The following is a 16,209-nucleotide window of genomic DNA, read 5'->3' as shown; positions in this document are numbered from 1 at the left end:
ATGCTCCCTGGTCAAGCCAGCTCCAGGCTGTCACTTAAGTTATGACCCTATTCTCACTTAAGGCAACATTGCTACTCCCTCCACCCCATGACTTCCACTAGGGAAGATGGTAACAGGGCAGGCTAGGAATACACAACCCTCCATGCTGCAGTGAGCCACTCTGTTACTCTGAATGAAAAAAAAAGTCATTTCATATCCATGAAATATTCACATCCAGCACTGGAGTGCCTGAGAAAGCTCAAGAGGAACGTTCAAACAAGTAGCTGCGTTAGAAGACAATTTACCACAACATCTTCCATTCAGAAGGCGATGCCCTTCACAGAAATTTAGATTTGGCCTTGTGAGGCCAAAAAAACACATAAAGGAGGTCTCAGCTTGAAAACTTTAGATCACACACAACAATTGAAGACACCCCACTACCACAAGCTCCTCTTAACCAGTTCTGTTGGATGACATTCAGTGCCACAACTCCCTTCACTGTGGAGAACTGGAACTGAATTAATCCCAAACTGTCAGCAATCTCTTCCTCAATCATAGCTCTACTATGGCATGACAGAACAGGGACTGCTGGGAGCCAAGAGGGTAATGGAGTGTAATTCCCCTGTGCCCTCAGACCTTTTACTAGTCATCATTGACCTCAGTAAGTCAGACATCAAGCACATTGTCCCCGACAAGCATTTGGGCTGAGAATTAGATGGGATGAACCATGCTACCAAATCAAGAATTCCTTCTTGTTTGGCAATGTTAATAGAAAGTTTCAGGAGATCACAGGATTCACTTCCTCCAAAGACAGTAAAAGGAATGGTAAAACCGAGAATTCCTTCTATACTTACAAAGACACATATGGCAGTAGTGGGCACTCTCACTTCTTTACTGGCACCTGGATGTGGCTCTACATTATCCTGCGGAGCAGGGAATGAGGACAAAGAACGCCTCCTGAGATGAAACAAAGTGGAAATATTTTAAAATGAGAAGTGAATGCTATTTCTCTTGAGTTCATCCAGATGTGTACCTGTCACTCAACTACACTGTACAGTGCTTAAAAAAAATGGGGGAAGGAGTTTTTAACTTTTTTTTTATCCCATCTTTCAAAAATTACATTTGTCTTATAACACTACATCCACTTGTGGCTTTAGATATTTCATAGTACACCAGATAAGTTACCTGAACTGATTACTGACCTCATTTTGGAGCAGTCTTTTTTTTATAGGAAAGAGAAACACGGGAATGACTGCAGCTGAGTTCAGCTGGAGAGACTGCAACTCCATCATTACGTCTAGGGAGACTCCACACCATTGCAGCCCTACATCCCAGGCAGCAAAATGCTCCATTCAGAAGCTCGGGCTGCACCATTTAAGCAAAGACTGTCCACCTAATGTAGAGCTTGACTTAGAAGGACTGGCTCCACTCTGGATACTAAGCATAGAACCCAACGACTTATTTTAAATAACCCTATTAAAGGAACAAAGTGCAGTGGAAAGTAAGAGCAACCCCCATGTATTCTCTCCACAAAGAGGGGCTCCTCGCCTCTCTAACTGTAGACAGTTTCTATCCAGTGTTATCAACATTTGAAATCTAATCAGGATAATGCAGCTGGGTTCCGTGTTACTTCAATGGAATACATTCACATGCTGGACTAAGAGCGGATAATGTTTTCACCTGGCAGCATCAGAAGATTGATGTCCCAAAAGGGGAGACTCAGACAGACTGGAGGGAAAGGTCAGAGGTCAGCACACGGCAAGATGGAAGAAACAGGAAGTTGAGGAGAACAAAAAAGAAAAAAAAAGAAAGGCAGAAGCTAGAAGAAAGGCTGAAATTATTTGTTTGTATTCCCTGCATCACCAAGACCTTGGTGTACATTGAAACCAATATACAAAACAAAGAGGTGAAAGTGTTCTAACCTACCCAAAGATATTAGTGATAGAGTCCAGAAGGCCTCCAGCTGGCTGGGAGAGTCGCTTACTGAAGGAGGGGAGGACAGGTTTAAACCTTGTGAATAGCTTCTCAACATAAACATCAATACAAACACATTTCATTGCAACAGGTCTCTGGAAAGACTCCCTCCCCTGCAGACCCAGTCCAAAGACACAAAACACCAAAGGCAGGCATCGGTTCAAAAGGCACCAGTAACTACAACTCAGAACATAATTTGTGAGTGAAGTTTCCTCAATTTCCCTCAACCTCCACCCTGTGAATTACTGGTTTTCGATATAACAATCTGCCAAGTCTGAAGTTTCAACCAAATTAATCCATGTTCTTATGTAACTACCTCTTACTTTCCACTCACTGCTATTTTAGAGGAAGAAAAAGATGCATTTAATCTAGGTGAAGATATTTGCAGCATTTCAGCAAAATCAAACACAGCTATTTGTAAAGTCACATTGATATCTTGTATAGTAACAGAGATATAATACAATAGGCACTGCAATACCCATTTCATTGTCTATTTTGCTTTTAAACCTTTGTTTTTAAGATTAAACACAGATTTTTCAGACACTAGTTTAATTTATTTAAAACAGCAAAGGAAAAACAGAGCCTATCTAGAGCACGGTAACAGAGAACACAGCACATGACTCTCATACTGCTCTGGCGGAAGTACTAAACTGTGTTCCAGCTAAAGGCAAGTAAAAAGTGTAAGTTACATTCCCAACATTGTTCCAACTCTTACATCCCTTGTTCTTCCTCAATGACATGATACAAAAATCTCTCGGTCTACAAACCTGGATGTCCGGCTGACAGCTCGCACTGGAGACGTCTCCTCAGCTGTATCAGAGGTTTCATCTGCAAGCACTTCAATATCATCATCCCTGCTGAAGTGAGAGAAAACACCTCATTTTCAATCGGCCAGAGCTTCCTATGGAAACCACCCATCGATGTATATGAACTGAATGGATGACACTGTTCCAGGGTCTGTTGGTGTCTGTGCCCAACCCGCATCTAGGTTTGCTTAGCTGTAGTAACATGTTGGTAGATCCAGACAACACAAACACTGATCTAGCTGTCACTGCTAGAGATACTACATTCAATATACAGTGTCTGAAAACAAGTATATGCAGCACCTAAATTTCAGTTTTTTCTTTCCAGCTGCCAATTACACTCTTCACTGGCAACAGGGTTGGATTTCACCCCCCACATATTTATGTTGACAGGCATCCTTTCCAGATTCTCTTTACTACAGGCATTATATTTCAGTTGCAGCACTACATACAGCATTACAAGGACCTATCACATATGAGCAAGACTTTGCTACAGAGTGAACTATATTTGCTGGAACAGTTACAGAACAGCAAAAACATGAATTATTGCAACCCCAAATATAGGCGGTATCTTATTTTCACAACACCTTTTTTGCTGTTCCAAAACAAGGAAGTATTAAAAAAAGCACAAGAGTGAATTTTCCTTCTTCATCCACACCAAAGACGTCTGGATACTGTCTATACTGTTGTACTTCAGGTGCTGCTCCATTAAGTACGAGGGATGTTTTGGTACACTTCATTAAAGTGTTGGTGTACAACTGAACAGAAAGAAGTGTGAGGTTCCAATACATATACCATAAATTAATCCAGCTAAACTACTCTGCTAACGCTAAAAGGTTTTTCCCCATTAGTCATCATGGGCTCTGACAGCCCAGTATTTTTTCCTTCTATGATGATTTTTCCTTCACTGCTGATTTTGCAGGACAAACTATTTTTAAACAAACTATCAACCTGATGCCATTTGACTGAACAGGAAGTTTAAATTCAGCATTTAAGTAGGAATAAACCAATTCCTGCCATCAGATAACACTCAGCTGCAAAAGAATTGAAGAGGATGGGACCATTTTTAATCTCTTATTTCAGAATATAGCTGCACTTTAAGTTCTAAGATATTGGAGGACAGTATATACGAAAAGGTTATGGAAAATATAGTCTGATACTTTCAGAGTATGGTATTTCAATAAACACTATCAAGTTCTGCTGATATTTCTTTTTTAAAATCTAAAGTTTGAGCTATTAAAATTGTATGTAGCAAAAAAACTTTCCATGTTAACTTAACATATTTTTGAAGTGAATATAAACATCAGGGTACACTCCTTGAAATGCTGCTATTTTCCCCTTCAGTAAGCAGCACATTTATACAATAAAAACCCTCTAAAATTACGAAATCAAAAAGAAGGAATCAAAAACATCTGTGAGGCAGAGTTTGAGGAATTTACAGAAGCAATTATTTTCTAGGTTTTTTTTTTTAAATAGGCTGCTTCTTAACTTCTCAGTGTCTCATATCAAATTATTTATGAAACACTACGAGACCATCATCCCACCACAATAGGAAGTAAAATATTCAAGCTGTTGTGCTACAGCTACCTCCGAGCTCAGCTCTAAGATAGGAAGGTCTCACTTTGGGTAATGGAGAGGAAGAAGCTTAATAGGGAAAGTGGCCACAGACATTACATGTGTGTTTCCCCCCCTCAGTGCAACATTATTTATTGAAGAGTTTAATATTCTAAGATATTCCGTGTGCATTTACATCAAATAACGTGGGGAAAAGGGATATCACTATTCTTACAAGCTGGGAAGACTGTCCTCTGGCTTGGGACTGTCCACTAGCCTGTGACACAGAGGTCAGCAGTAATCTTGTCATGGAGAGCCACACCTCAGTAAGCTACGGGAATGGAAGCATTTAAACATTTCTTAAAAAAAAAAGCCACGCAAATTGTGCTAAGTAGTTGCATTGTTAATCGCAGCTTCAATTTTCCTTCCAAATGCTACAAGCTCTCCCATACTCCCTTTATACATGCTCTTCCTACCTACCCCACCCTTTTGCACGGGCCCTCTTCCAGAGGAGACACATTGCTCCTATCCTGCGCAAGGCCATGCAGCACAGAGACCCAACGTGATGACATGATGCTAGTACAAAGATAACAGATATCAAGAAAAAGCCGGCACGCTGCTCTGGCAGTGCTCTGAGGACTGTCTCAGCTGTTTCCACTAACAATGCAGCAGATGTAAGTTTTTCTGGATTTGGCTAACACAAGCACCAATAGCCTTACCAACCTGGTGCAAAGCACCTATACCATCAACTGCCCACTTCAGTCAGCTGATTAAATACCACCCAGGAGTAAACACAGCAGCAAATATACATGCGCTGCTGCTGAAAAGAACAAGAGACTAGAGATATCTATCTCTGGCTTGCCAGGAAAAGTAACTCCACATCTATCTATTTTTTTTCTACAGAATAAATCTCTCCCAGTATGGAAGTGATCAATATACTTTTACCCACCTTAACTCAGTACCTGTCAGTACATCTCAAGAGAATATTGCTCCATGATGAAAAAGACCAAAGGCACCACATAACAAATGTTTTTATGCTGAGATAAGAATATATATTCACCATATGAACCATTCTTAGGACTTTGAGTCCAAACATCTATTTTTAGTCATAACAGAGCTCCTTCTTCTGGAAGTTCAAGTAGGGAGAGTTACTGTACATTTTTGACTTTACACCAAAGTTTAAACACTCCTCTACATCTCCGAATTTAGAAATAACAAAGACTATTTATCATGCATCTACATAAAACTGAAGCATGAAGTGATGAAGGTAACTCTGTAAATCAAGACTGCTTACGGTTCAACAGGAAGGGGTTCTTTGGCAGCTTCTGCTAGCTCCTTCTGCAGCCTGGCTTGTCGTCTCCTAAGAAAAAGAAAACAAGGTTATTTTAAAAAAAAAAAACACACTTCCTCAATCTCATTCCAAAGGATACCCTGCACAGCTTTAATGGGCTTCATAAGATTTTTAAAAAAAAAAAAAAAATATCAGACCACTGCCCTGATTTTATCCTGCTTTTCAAGACACTCAGTGCAGGAGAGGCAGTTTTCTTTCCATGAATAGCGAAGGACAAGATCAACTGAGTGAGGCAATAAAGCAAAGTGTACCTACAGCCCTTTATGACCTCTATGAATGTGGATTTACTCTGAGTGCAAGAACTTGCAAAAATAATGATTATGTTAGTAAAGATAATATAAAACTGCCAAGTGCCATGAGACTTGTCTTATAGCTCAGTCTCCAAGTATTGTTAGTTGGCAAGTAAGCTGAAGCAATTCAGAAGAATAAGAAAAATTATTATTTTGCAAGGAAAAAAAAAAGTACAAACTTGTATTTGCAAGTTATACATAGTTCAGTCTCATGGCAGTTTCTCCTTTTAGCAGAATGCAAGATACACTTAAATTGGTTAAGTCAAAAAAGGATGAAACTAGGAGTAGTATCAAGATGCGATATGAAGAAGAGAAGTCCAAATCTAATACCAGCAAAAAAACCCCAGTTTCCATCTGATTTATGATCTTTAGGCCATAGTTAAATGTTGCTCAAGAAACCAAAGAACATGTTTTATTCATTTAAAAGACAGGAATGTTTTCACAAAGCATTCGTCTGTGTTGGCCAAAAGAAGGAACACCAAGTTCTGGACTCTCATTGTGTTGTGCAAGAATAGAGACCAAAACTAAATCTGGTTTTATCCTATGCACTCACAAGTATTCAAAAATATATTGGGAAGTAGTTTATCAAATAGAGGTCATCAATCTCACCTTGAATCCTTTTCATTTTCTGCATTTAAACGATTGGCTTCTTGTGCTTTCTCTGCCATCCAACGTGAGACCAGCTCCTGGTTGTCTTCAGTAGTTTTCCTCAGTTTCTCCTCCAAGGCATTGAAGGTGATCTGGAGAGCATCATATTCATCTTTCAGTGTCTGATTAGCTCGTTCAAGATCTTGCAGTTTGCTACGCAATTCCTGGCACTCTGTTTCCAGTTCAGAGATCTTTTGCAAATACTCTGCAATCCTAGAATGGCAATAAAATATACAAAACAATGAGGATCTCCTTTGGGACCTATACCATCTACCATTGTGCTATTTATACAATGCCTAACAAAGGAATTTTTAGCCCATGGCTAGGACTCCTAGAGAATATTATAGCACTTAACACTCAATATTACAATAACTCAACCAGAAGTCTGGGTCTCCTACCAACCACACAGACGAAACAGTTCCTACTCACTTTGCTTCATTCATCTGCATCTCTTTGTCCTTCTGCTGCATTTGGTTATTCAGATCAATTACAGACTGGGCCAGCTAGGGAGAGGAGAAAATTACATTACAAAATGCAGGGATGCCAGCTGGATAACACACACTGAGCAGCAACCAGCGAGAGTACAGACCAATCTAACGTCACAGCAGGAAGCATACCCTTCAGGTCTTCTTTCACAGCTTTCTATACAGATCTGTTTACTGCCCCTATCACACAGGTCATTAAGTCAGGGAATCTACTCTCAAATATGAGTTGTCAAAAAGTTATTGTTCTTCGATACCTCACTCCCTTCCCTCAAAAAGTTTCTTTAATAAAGTCACATCAAACAGAATGCATATTAAGAAATTTTATTTTAAAGTCGTGGAAAAATCAATACAGGACCTAAAAATTGCCAGGTAAGTAAACCAACACATGAATACTAACAACCAAGCAACAAATCTTCCCGTTATGTCCAGGACAGCCATTACAGGAGACATGTAGCTCACATATTGTAAACACAGGTTTCATGAGGGTTTTCCCACAAAGTTGCTGGTGGAGTCTCTGCAGTGCACAGGAAATAGAGGGGCAGAGGCCAACACTAATGAGCTGCTGCCGCTGCCAGCTCACAGCTACCCAGTCAGTGAGCAGCAGCAAGCCCCACCGCCTGCAGAGCCTTGGCTGCCCAGGGAGGAGGAAGACTGAGTTTTGAGAAGAGATGGGTAGATGGCTTATGACACCAGGTTGAGGGGAAAGAAGGAATTCTGACTGCTTTGACTAGTCAGTGCACACCTCCTGTAGAAAGCTGTCTCCTCTTTGAAAAGCTCAGAATTACTGACACTGGAGCTTCTTCACAACTCCAGTGAGGTGTGATCAAAGGACCATGATAACATTTTCCAGGTCGCTCCCACCTTCTCCCTATAAAAGTCTGCAGTATCATTCAGGTACTAGCTCCTGGACTCACTCAATCCACTGCTGTGGTTTTTAAAAAACAATTCTGCTAATGAAGCTTCCACATCTTCCCGTTTAAAAAAAAAAAAAAAAGAGATAGCAGCTTTTCCCCTCTTCCAGGCCCAAGTCTCATAGCTTACAGGACTCCTGGGCTCCCTACTGCATCTACATGGCAGAACCAGCACCCCCTTTTCAGTCTAACACCATAGCACTTTCAACCTTTGCTTGTGCTTGTTTATTTTGTCCACTCTTTTATAGCAGTGGTCCTGCAAAGTGAGAGAGACAAATGAAACCACACACAGCCACCTATTCTCTCACTCATTCAAAGTCTTTTCAATGTGGAACTAGTGGTCATGTGCAGCTCTGTAAACTGGATCAATTCCTTCCTTCCTCTAATAAATACAGTTAAAAACCTATTTGTGAAACACAAAATTAAGCAGTTCTTAAAAACCATGCTATGCTGACAACATAAGTTCTTATCTCCTGGCTGTCAGTTTTAAAGACCAACCATCTCTGGTTTATTTTAATCATCAACATGGGGAGCTTAAGAAGGCTGTACATGAAATGAGAAATATATGATGATGATTAAGCTTGGTAAAATCACAAAGGACCACGTATGGACCATACAGAACACGAGAGGACTTTCTAACCTCGCCACGTTTCTTATGCAGCTCTGTCAGCTCCTCTTGATGTTTTATCTTCAGCTGTGCCAGTTCCTGCAACTGAGCATCATTCCATGTGCCATCATGTCCTGGACTGGAGTTTGAGAGAGAGGAAGAAGAAATGTCACAAACTAGAATCCAATTGCTCCTGTGCCTTTAACCAGTTAGTCTCGGGACAAACTCCCTTGGATTTTCTATACTACATCAGAGACACAGGTCATTCATAACAAACTAAACCACAGCTGGCTCTCCCACAACACACTTCTCACCAACCAAAACGCCATTATATAGTACTGGAAAATTAAATTTACTGAGGACTCAATTCACCTTTTTGACCAGTTCTAAAATAGAATTCAAACACAAATAAAAGAAAACCAGCCTTTGCTTAAATTTGCATGAAGACAATTGAGTCTTAAAAGTAAAGTTTCCAAATTCTGGAAGAATTACAAATATTTTACCACCTCAAATTTGTTTTGGAGGGAGCTGGTGGACCTCGAAGATGCTAAACATCTGGAGACAACATAATACAAGGCACAGAACCAAAAGCCAGAGAACCAAGGGTATATTCCCAGGCCCTTGGGTTTATAGTCCCAGGTCTTACAAGTCACTTCTCCATTGTCCCAAGAATGTTCTAGCCTTATTGTGTAAAGGTTTTGGGGTGTTTTTTGATTGTGTGTAATTAAATTTTTAATTTAATTCTGGAATTTCCAGAAGAACACACATATCACCCCCCAGACAACTATGATTGTAACGTTTACCACTCATGTCTTTGAAAGCACAGAGACAGGAACAGAAGTCAGTTTTTTAAGAGCATATACACACATATACATATCACACACAGAGACTTTGAGCAAGTTAGCAGCTATACTATAAATTACAGCTTTTAAAACTAATAATTTTAAGTTTGTCACTATTATACCAGAAAACAGAACAAGCATCTGTTTCTGCAGTCATTCTGTGTTGTAACAGTCCAATGGGAAACAGATAATGCATTCAGAAGCTGAAAGGTCTCACTGATATCAGTTAACTTAATGCTCTTCTCAAAAAACAAACAAACCTCACTGAACTAATGCTGTGCTAGAAGACACTGCATTTCCAGAAAACTGTGTCCAAACAGATAGAAAGCCAAGTCCTGTGGCAATAGCCAACGTGTCCTATAATTCTGGCCATGCATAGCTCTATAGCCAGAACTAGACACTCCTCCTTGGCCTTAAGGTAAGTAAAAGCATTTTCCTCAGCTATCTAGGATTAGGGAATTCATTCTGTTTCAAAAAATTGTCATACACTGAGGATAGTATCATGGTTCAGCTTAGTATTTACTTTGAAGATGCTGTTTTTGTGCATTTCTTCTCATCCTCGTCTACTCCAGCCTCACCTCTTGGAGTAGGTGTTCAACCAGAATCAGATTCCCATAAACTAAAGATGGTTCAAGACAACTGCAGTCATCAGAAAGCTTTTGAGAACTTTCACACAGGTGAAAGTTAACTCCAGCCTGCTGGCCAAACACTGACATTTTGCCTGCAATTCCTGTAAAATCAGGAGTTCTCCTTTCCTTACTAGTAATAGTATATAATAGCTTTAACTATATTTATTTGTTTTGTATCCCAATTAGACATGCATATACAGTTTCACATTATATAGCAAAAAGAGCTTCAACAGAGGAAGCAATTTCTACAGAAGTAGGAAATTCTGAGCTACTGCCCTGCCTTTTCTTCAGTTACACCAAGAGCAGAACCCACCAGCCTTTACCTGCTGGGATTTACATGCTGTCCATACAAAGGACACGCTACTAGCATATTGGTTTGCTGTGGTTTCAAATGCCAACAGAATAAGCAGCACGACCCCTGCCTGCTGCACTGAAGTGCTACTCCCAGGTTAGAGAGGAAGTTTCCTGAAAAAATCCTGCTAAAAGCAGGCAGAAGACACGTTCGTTTTAGCATACAGTGCTTATTTAGGACTGACACTTCACAGTCGTGATTTTCTCCATTCTCCCATTCTACGTGATAACACAGATAGAAAGAAACCAAGACATCGGTTTCTCCCTGCAACGCTTGTAAGATTGGACAATTTCAAGAGTCAGATCATAATCATTAGGAACTAACACCAGGCAAACATTATAAGCATTACAAGGCAAACAGATCAGAAGCAGAAGCTCATTCTGGTCCACCTCCATACCTTGAGTTTGTGATTAATTAATTTCTGTCAAAAATTTGGTCAGATCTTTCTGCACTGTATACTGTAAACATATTGTAACTTTATCACATGTTTAGAGTTAGTTATAGTTTATTTAGATCAACAGATTTCCCAGTATGTTTTATTCCAAGTTACTGTAGTAATCTAGAAGATGTTTATGTAATGCATCAAGCAATGGTTTAGGTTATAGTATGCGTGACAGACAGCTGACTGACAGAAAAGGAATTTTAAATACCTGATCTCATGTCTGCTCTGCATGTCATATTTTTCTGCTTGAAGCTTATCAGCCAGCACCGCATGAAGGTCCGACTTCTCTAGTAGCTTGTTATCTGAAAGGGCAAAAAGCGCAATTAAGAAGATAACCAAAAAGCAAAACCAGATTCCCACCCTCTTCTTCTACCAGCTAAGATCGAGTATCTTTAATTATTCTGACACAACCAAACATTATGTAAGCCTCCACCACATTAGTGCGCGCTCCTCTTTGATGTCAGCAGACTAAGACAGTATTCAGCTACAATGCTAAGAATTCCTCATTAACCCAGATGCTGTGTGGGACTGGTCTTGGGGAAGTATATAGCTATTTGCTAAAACTGTTCAAAGTTCAAACTCTTTATAACCCCTCAACCGACAGCAACAAGGAAAAGAGACCTGCCAGAGACCTGGTTACATCCAACACAGTCCTTCCGAAGTTCGTTTGCTTTCCCCCCAGTAACATACGGCACCTCAGAGCGTGAGCCAGCAGCGTTAGGTGACCCCCCCACTTCCATTCACTCCTGTCACAGTTGAGGCAGGAGAGGGATGGGCAAGTAAGCGCTGGATAGAAAGCGCTGGCCCTGAATAGAGGCCCCTGAATAGCTCTAAATTTTACAAAAGATCATGAACATGGTCAATAGCACTATTGTTCTCAATTCTACAAACATCTGAGCGAGAATTATGCAGACAATTTAGACATTCAATCGCTGTCCACACCACAAACTCGGCTTAGCCTGTGAGGGAACCGAGAGAAGCAACTACTTATTTTCCTCGATAACGCAGAAACCCCAACTTTTCTCAGTTTTAACACGCCGCTCCCGCCCAGTCTTCTGAAAACGACACACGAAAGGCGGGGGGGAGAAGGGGGGTGTCCTTTTCCCACTTTCCGAGGAGGGGGGGGAAAGAAAAGTGCCTCTCGGCCTCAACCCCGCCGGGGGAGCCACGCCGCCGCGGCCACTTACACTGCCCGATGATCTCCTCGAAGGCCTGCCGCTGCAGCCGGTCCCGCCGCCGCAGCTCCGCCGCGATGTGCCGCTTCCAGGGGGGGAAACCGGCGGCGCGCAGCCCCGACGCCATCTCCACGGCGCGGCGGGAAGGAGCAGCGGGGGCGAGCTCCGCCCGGGCCGCGGCCCGCAAAGGGCGGCCGAGGGGACGGGGAGGCGGGCAGAAGCGCCGGGAGGCGGCGGGAGGCCGGTGCCCGGCCCTCGACGGGGCGAGCGCGGCGGCGAGGAGCGCCCTCTCAGAGCCGGGGCTCGGCCGGCGCGGCCCGCAGCCGCCGCCCCACGCCCGCCATGGCGCTGCGGCCGCGCTCTGTCAGGGGCCCTCGCCCCTCAGCGGCGCACCGCAACGGCGACAGCGGCTGCCCCGCCGCTGCCTGGCGCCACCCTCCGGCGCCGCTAACCCCACCACCCTTGCCCCCGCGCCGGGCAGCACCGCGACGAAGTCGCACTGCAAGCACGGGGTCGGCCTCCACCGCCGCGCGGGCAGGCGGGCGGGCACCCTTGTGAGGAGAGGGGACCTCGCGCCGCGCCATTTTGTGCCCCCTCCCGGAAGCGCGTTCGTGCGCCGCCGCCATCTTGAGAGCGGCGAGCTCCGCCATCCAGCCTGTGCCGCCATCTTGAGAGGGCTCTACCCACCCCTTCAGAGGCGCATGCGCCTCGCCCCTCAGGCGGCAGCGGCAGCTGCGGGGGCGGGCCGCTGCGCTATAGGCGAGGGGGATGTCGCTGGCCCCGGGCTATCCCAGCGGGAAAGCCGGGCACCTGCCATACCGGCCGAAATAAGTACCGACAGCTGCGGTTAGCGAGGGGGGCACCAGCGTTCCGCCGGCGCCTAGGGCTGCCCCGCTCCCGCCCTTCCCGGTGGCCGGGAGCGCCTGGTCCGGGGAGAAACCAAACCCCTCTGCCCGCCCGCCCTCCCCGTGGGCAGGGGCCAGGGGCCAGGAGTGGGTTGGTTTAGGCCCCTCTGAGCTGAACCCAAAGGAGGTGAATGCCTGGCGCCCCGAAAGCGCAGCCCTAACTGAGGTCACCCGTCAGGAAAGAATCCTGGCTTGCTCTTTGAAGCCTGCATAGCTTCCCCTCCTCCCCCCTGCCCCTGATGGGGTGAATCTGGATGAATTCAGGTCGACTCAAAGAAGTTGGTATGATTAATACCACTTATTTTTTCCAACGATCGGAGTGCGGAGAGTGCCACAGGTTCACCAGGATCTCCTAATATTTCTAATTTTTAAAAGAGGATGAAAGGACACTGTTTCAGAAAGCATGACTCTTACATAAATAGCTTCCCTAAAAGAATAACAAAAGCTTTTGCTATTATGTCACCCAAGAAGTATGTGACACTTTGATGGGGCTTTGGTGAACTAAATGACTGGTGCACGTGTGGCACCGAGGGCATGTGCTGGCTTACCAGCCATGAGTCTAATGTTCATGCCTTTGCCTTTTATTTTTAAAGTAAGATTATTACTGTGAATGAACATTAAATAGTTACTAAAAGCTGTACAGCTAGAAGGGTGATGTACCGCATTGCCCAAAATAGAGACACCTGTGATACTATTTGTTGAGTGTTTTTTGTAGTCTTTTCCCCAAATCTCCACAAGACAACCTCCAGTTCCAGCAGGGCATACAGGGCATCAGTTATGAAGCTTTACTGAGTTATGCAGCTGTAAGGAGAGTGGTGGTGAAATAAAGTGTGGTTTTGGGGGTTTTAGATAGAATTACTTTGAAAAATTATTTGGAACACAGCATAAACTAGAAGGGCAGCCTTCACTGCACTAGCACATCCCGTCCAGTGTCACGAAGAAACCATGCGTTCTCCAGCAAATGTAAAAATCCATAACGGCTTGCTTCATTCCTTTACTTTTAACTGCTTAACTTCATAAGTAATGTGTTAGGTAATCATATTATTGTAATTTAATTTGAAACTGGGCAGGACTCATAAAGCTTTTTGTCTTGGACTACCTAAATTGTTTTGTTTTTCTTTTGAGTAAATGAATAAAGATCCAGTTATTAAATGGTAACAGAATAAAATAGATGATTCACTAGATTATTACACTGGAGGAGAGAGCACTGCTGGCTGAGTTAATAATAGTTCACTCACAGCTCTGTCTTATCAAGTACACAGTACACAAGGTTATGCATGTTCTCTACAAAACTAATTTGGCCAAGTGTAAGCACACAGCCTACTTTTTTCTGCTTATATATCATAAAATCAAATTAGATTAATGTAAAATTTGTTTAAAAATGTAAAATTACTTGTAACTGTAAGCTTAAGTCCTAATTCTATGGATATAGTTACTGAATTCCTGAAGGGCAGTGCTGAGAGAAATTCATCCTTTCAAATCATCTTCTCTACATCTTAATCCTCTGCAGAGAAAGAGGAAACCGAACATGAAGCATGAGAAAAAGGGGGAAGACAAAAATACAGAAATACAGGGATCAGACTCAGTTACTTCTCTCCTGAGGCTTTGACCTTGGCCTTAATATATAATTAGCCCCAAAGTCTGTCACTACCTTTGAATTGCCAACCACCTGCTTTCCTTCAGCCTCTCCAACAAAAATCCTTCAACTCCCTTTTGAGAATAGGCTTTTCTTACTAAAACTGGGAGAGAAAATAATTGTCCACTATTTCTTTCAGTGTGGCAGAAAAAGGGATCTGTGTGAGCAGAAATGGCTTGGAAAAAGAAGAAAAAAGTAGATAAATTACTGGAAACACTGTATACGTTTTACTGTTTACAATAACTGCTAGACTGTTCCAAGGGAAGGATTTCAATTAATTATCATCTGCATATGTTTGAATCTTAGACAAATCACACTATGTTAAAGATGTCCACCTTTCTGTAATCTACGATTTCCTTAGTGGGCAGGACATCCTCATTTTTTTTTGCAATACCTGCTAACGATGCTTTTTCCACTCCCATACAAAGTTCCTCTTTCTTCTTAAATTCAGCTTAAGCTTCTGGCAGTCTTTCCAATAACACATGCCTGCTCCATGTCATCATCTGTCATCTTGCTCTCCTTTTATATCAGAGAGTTACAAGAACACGTGATAAAATAGCTCATTCAGACTGAAAATGGCTATTTTCTCCATTTGAAGCACCTTTCTGCTACCACCATCATTAAAATCTGCCAACTTGTTCAACAGCCTGATTCAGGAATAAAAATTTAAGACAATTTTCAGAAAACTCATACCGCAGTGAAAAAGTAAAATCTATACTTCCAGTGAGAGTATGTTGTATTCTGCATCCATAGAGGTGGAAACTTTGCTTCCCATAGAAAGCTTACTGTGCATTTGGTAGTTGTGCATCTGGGGGGAAAAAAGCAAAGGAGAAGAAACCCTCCTCAGCAGATACAAGTAGAGGGGAACACAGGGAGGCAATTTCAGATGTTAGCAGCTGCGAAGGAAGAGCATGCACCAAGCATGCAAGAGTGCGAAGAGACACAGAAAAGGCTAATATCAAAATACTTTATTGATCTACCTGCCATGAGGGCCAGTTCTTCACCAGGTGACGGGCCAGCCATTAAGTGCCTGTCAGAGGAGTTCATAGCGGAGCCAGGCGGAACAGTCAAACATGCACTGTACTGGTCACAGACTCTTGGATAAAAAGAAAAAACTCTGGGACAACTTCCTTCTGCACCCAGGTGTGCCCGTATGTGGGGCCATGCCGCATCTTCACCAGCTTTCCTAGTCCACAAGCTGGTGCAGTCTGTGCATCCTAGCTGTGAGGTTAAACCCTCCACCACCTTCTAGAGGTACAGTCTTACCCCCAGATTACAATGGTTTGTATTTAATTACTTACAAATGAACAGGGAGATGAAAAAGCAGTATCTAAATGCAGTCCAACATTGCGTTAAGTCAGCCAGAAAGTGCCACTAAAGACAGAAGCTATATGCTACAGTCCGTGTTTAAAAAGGATTTCACTCAGAGTCTTTGTGCCTGCCCTTCGTGTAACTTTGGCACTCCTGGAAGGTGCTGTCCATTTTGTGAGATCTCTGTCGTGCTTCTGAATCCACTTCTGTTTCTGATGGCAAGCTCCACTCTTGACACCCGCAGCAGCTGCAGTTTCCCATGCAGACACTGCAGACTGAAGACTGCAAGTATGCCAGAGAACAGGTTTCCAGTTC

The 16,209-nt window shown here is 42.9% G+C and overlaps 1 protein-coding gene and 1 non-coding gene across 7 annotated transcripts in view; both read right to left on the bottom strand.

The window, feature by feature from the left end:
• ATG16L1 (autophagy related 16 like 1) overlaps positions 1–12,686 on the bottom strand; it is a 28,649-nt gene extending 15,963 nt beyond the window's left edge. The window contains exons 1-9 of one of the 6 annotated variants that reach the window (XR_012674807.1): positions 12,055–12,686; positions 11,076–11,169; positions 8,636–8,741; positions 7,029–7,102; positions 6,561–6,812; positions 5,605–5,670; positions 2,721–2,810; positions 1,906–1,962; positions 834–936 (exon numbers count right to left, since the gene is read on the bottom strand). Coding sequence is in view for 5 of the 6 variants with exons in the window: in XM_075158023.1 (XP_075014124.1) it covers positions 834–936; positions 1,906–1,962; positions 2,721–2,810; positions 5,605–5,670; positions 6,561–6,812; positions 7,029–7,102; positions 8,636–8,741; positions 11,076–11,169; positions 12,055–12,169 (957 nt within the window). In the remaining variant the exon portion in view is untranslated. The remainder of the gene's footprint in view (positions 1–833; positions 937–1,905; positions 1,963–2,720; positions 2,811–5,604; positions 5,671–6,560; positions 6,813–7,028; positions 7,103–8,635; positions 8,742–11,075; positions 11,170–12,054) is intronic. The other 5 variants (XM_075158023.1, XM_075158018.1, XM_075158019.1 and 2 more) reach the window with 5 other exon arrangements.
• Positions 367–637, bottom strand: LOC142085910 (small Cajal body-specific RNA 6). Its single transcript, XR_012674872.1, has one exon.
• Positions 12,687–16,209: the final 3,523 nt, after the last annotated feature.

This window comes from Calonectris borealis, chromosome 9 (assembly GCF_964195595.1).
Source record: "Calonectris borealis chromosome 9, bCalBor7.hap1.2, whole genome shotgun sequence".
NCBI classification, from domain to species: domain Eukaryota; kingdom Metazoa; phylum Chordata; class Aves; order Procellariiformes; family Procellariidae; genus Calonectris; species Calonectris borealis.
The sequence above is the reverse complement of the archived record's forward strand: the minus strand, read 5'-3'. Positions and strand labels throughout refer to the sequence as shown.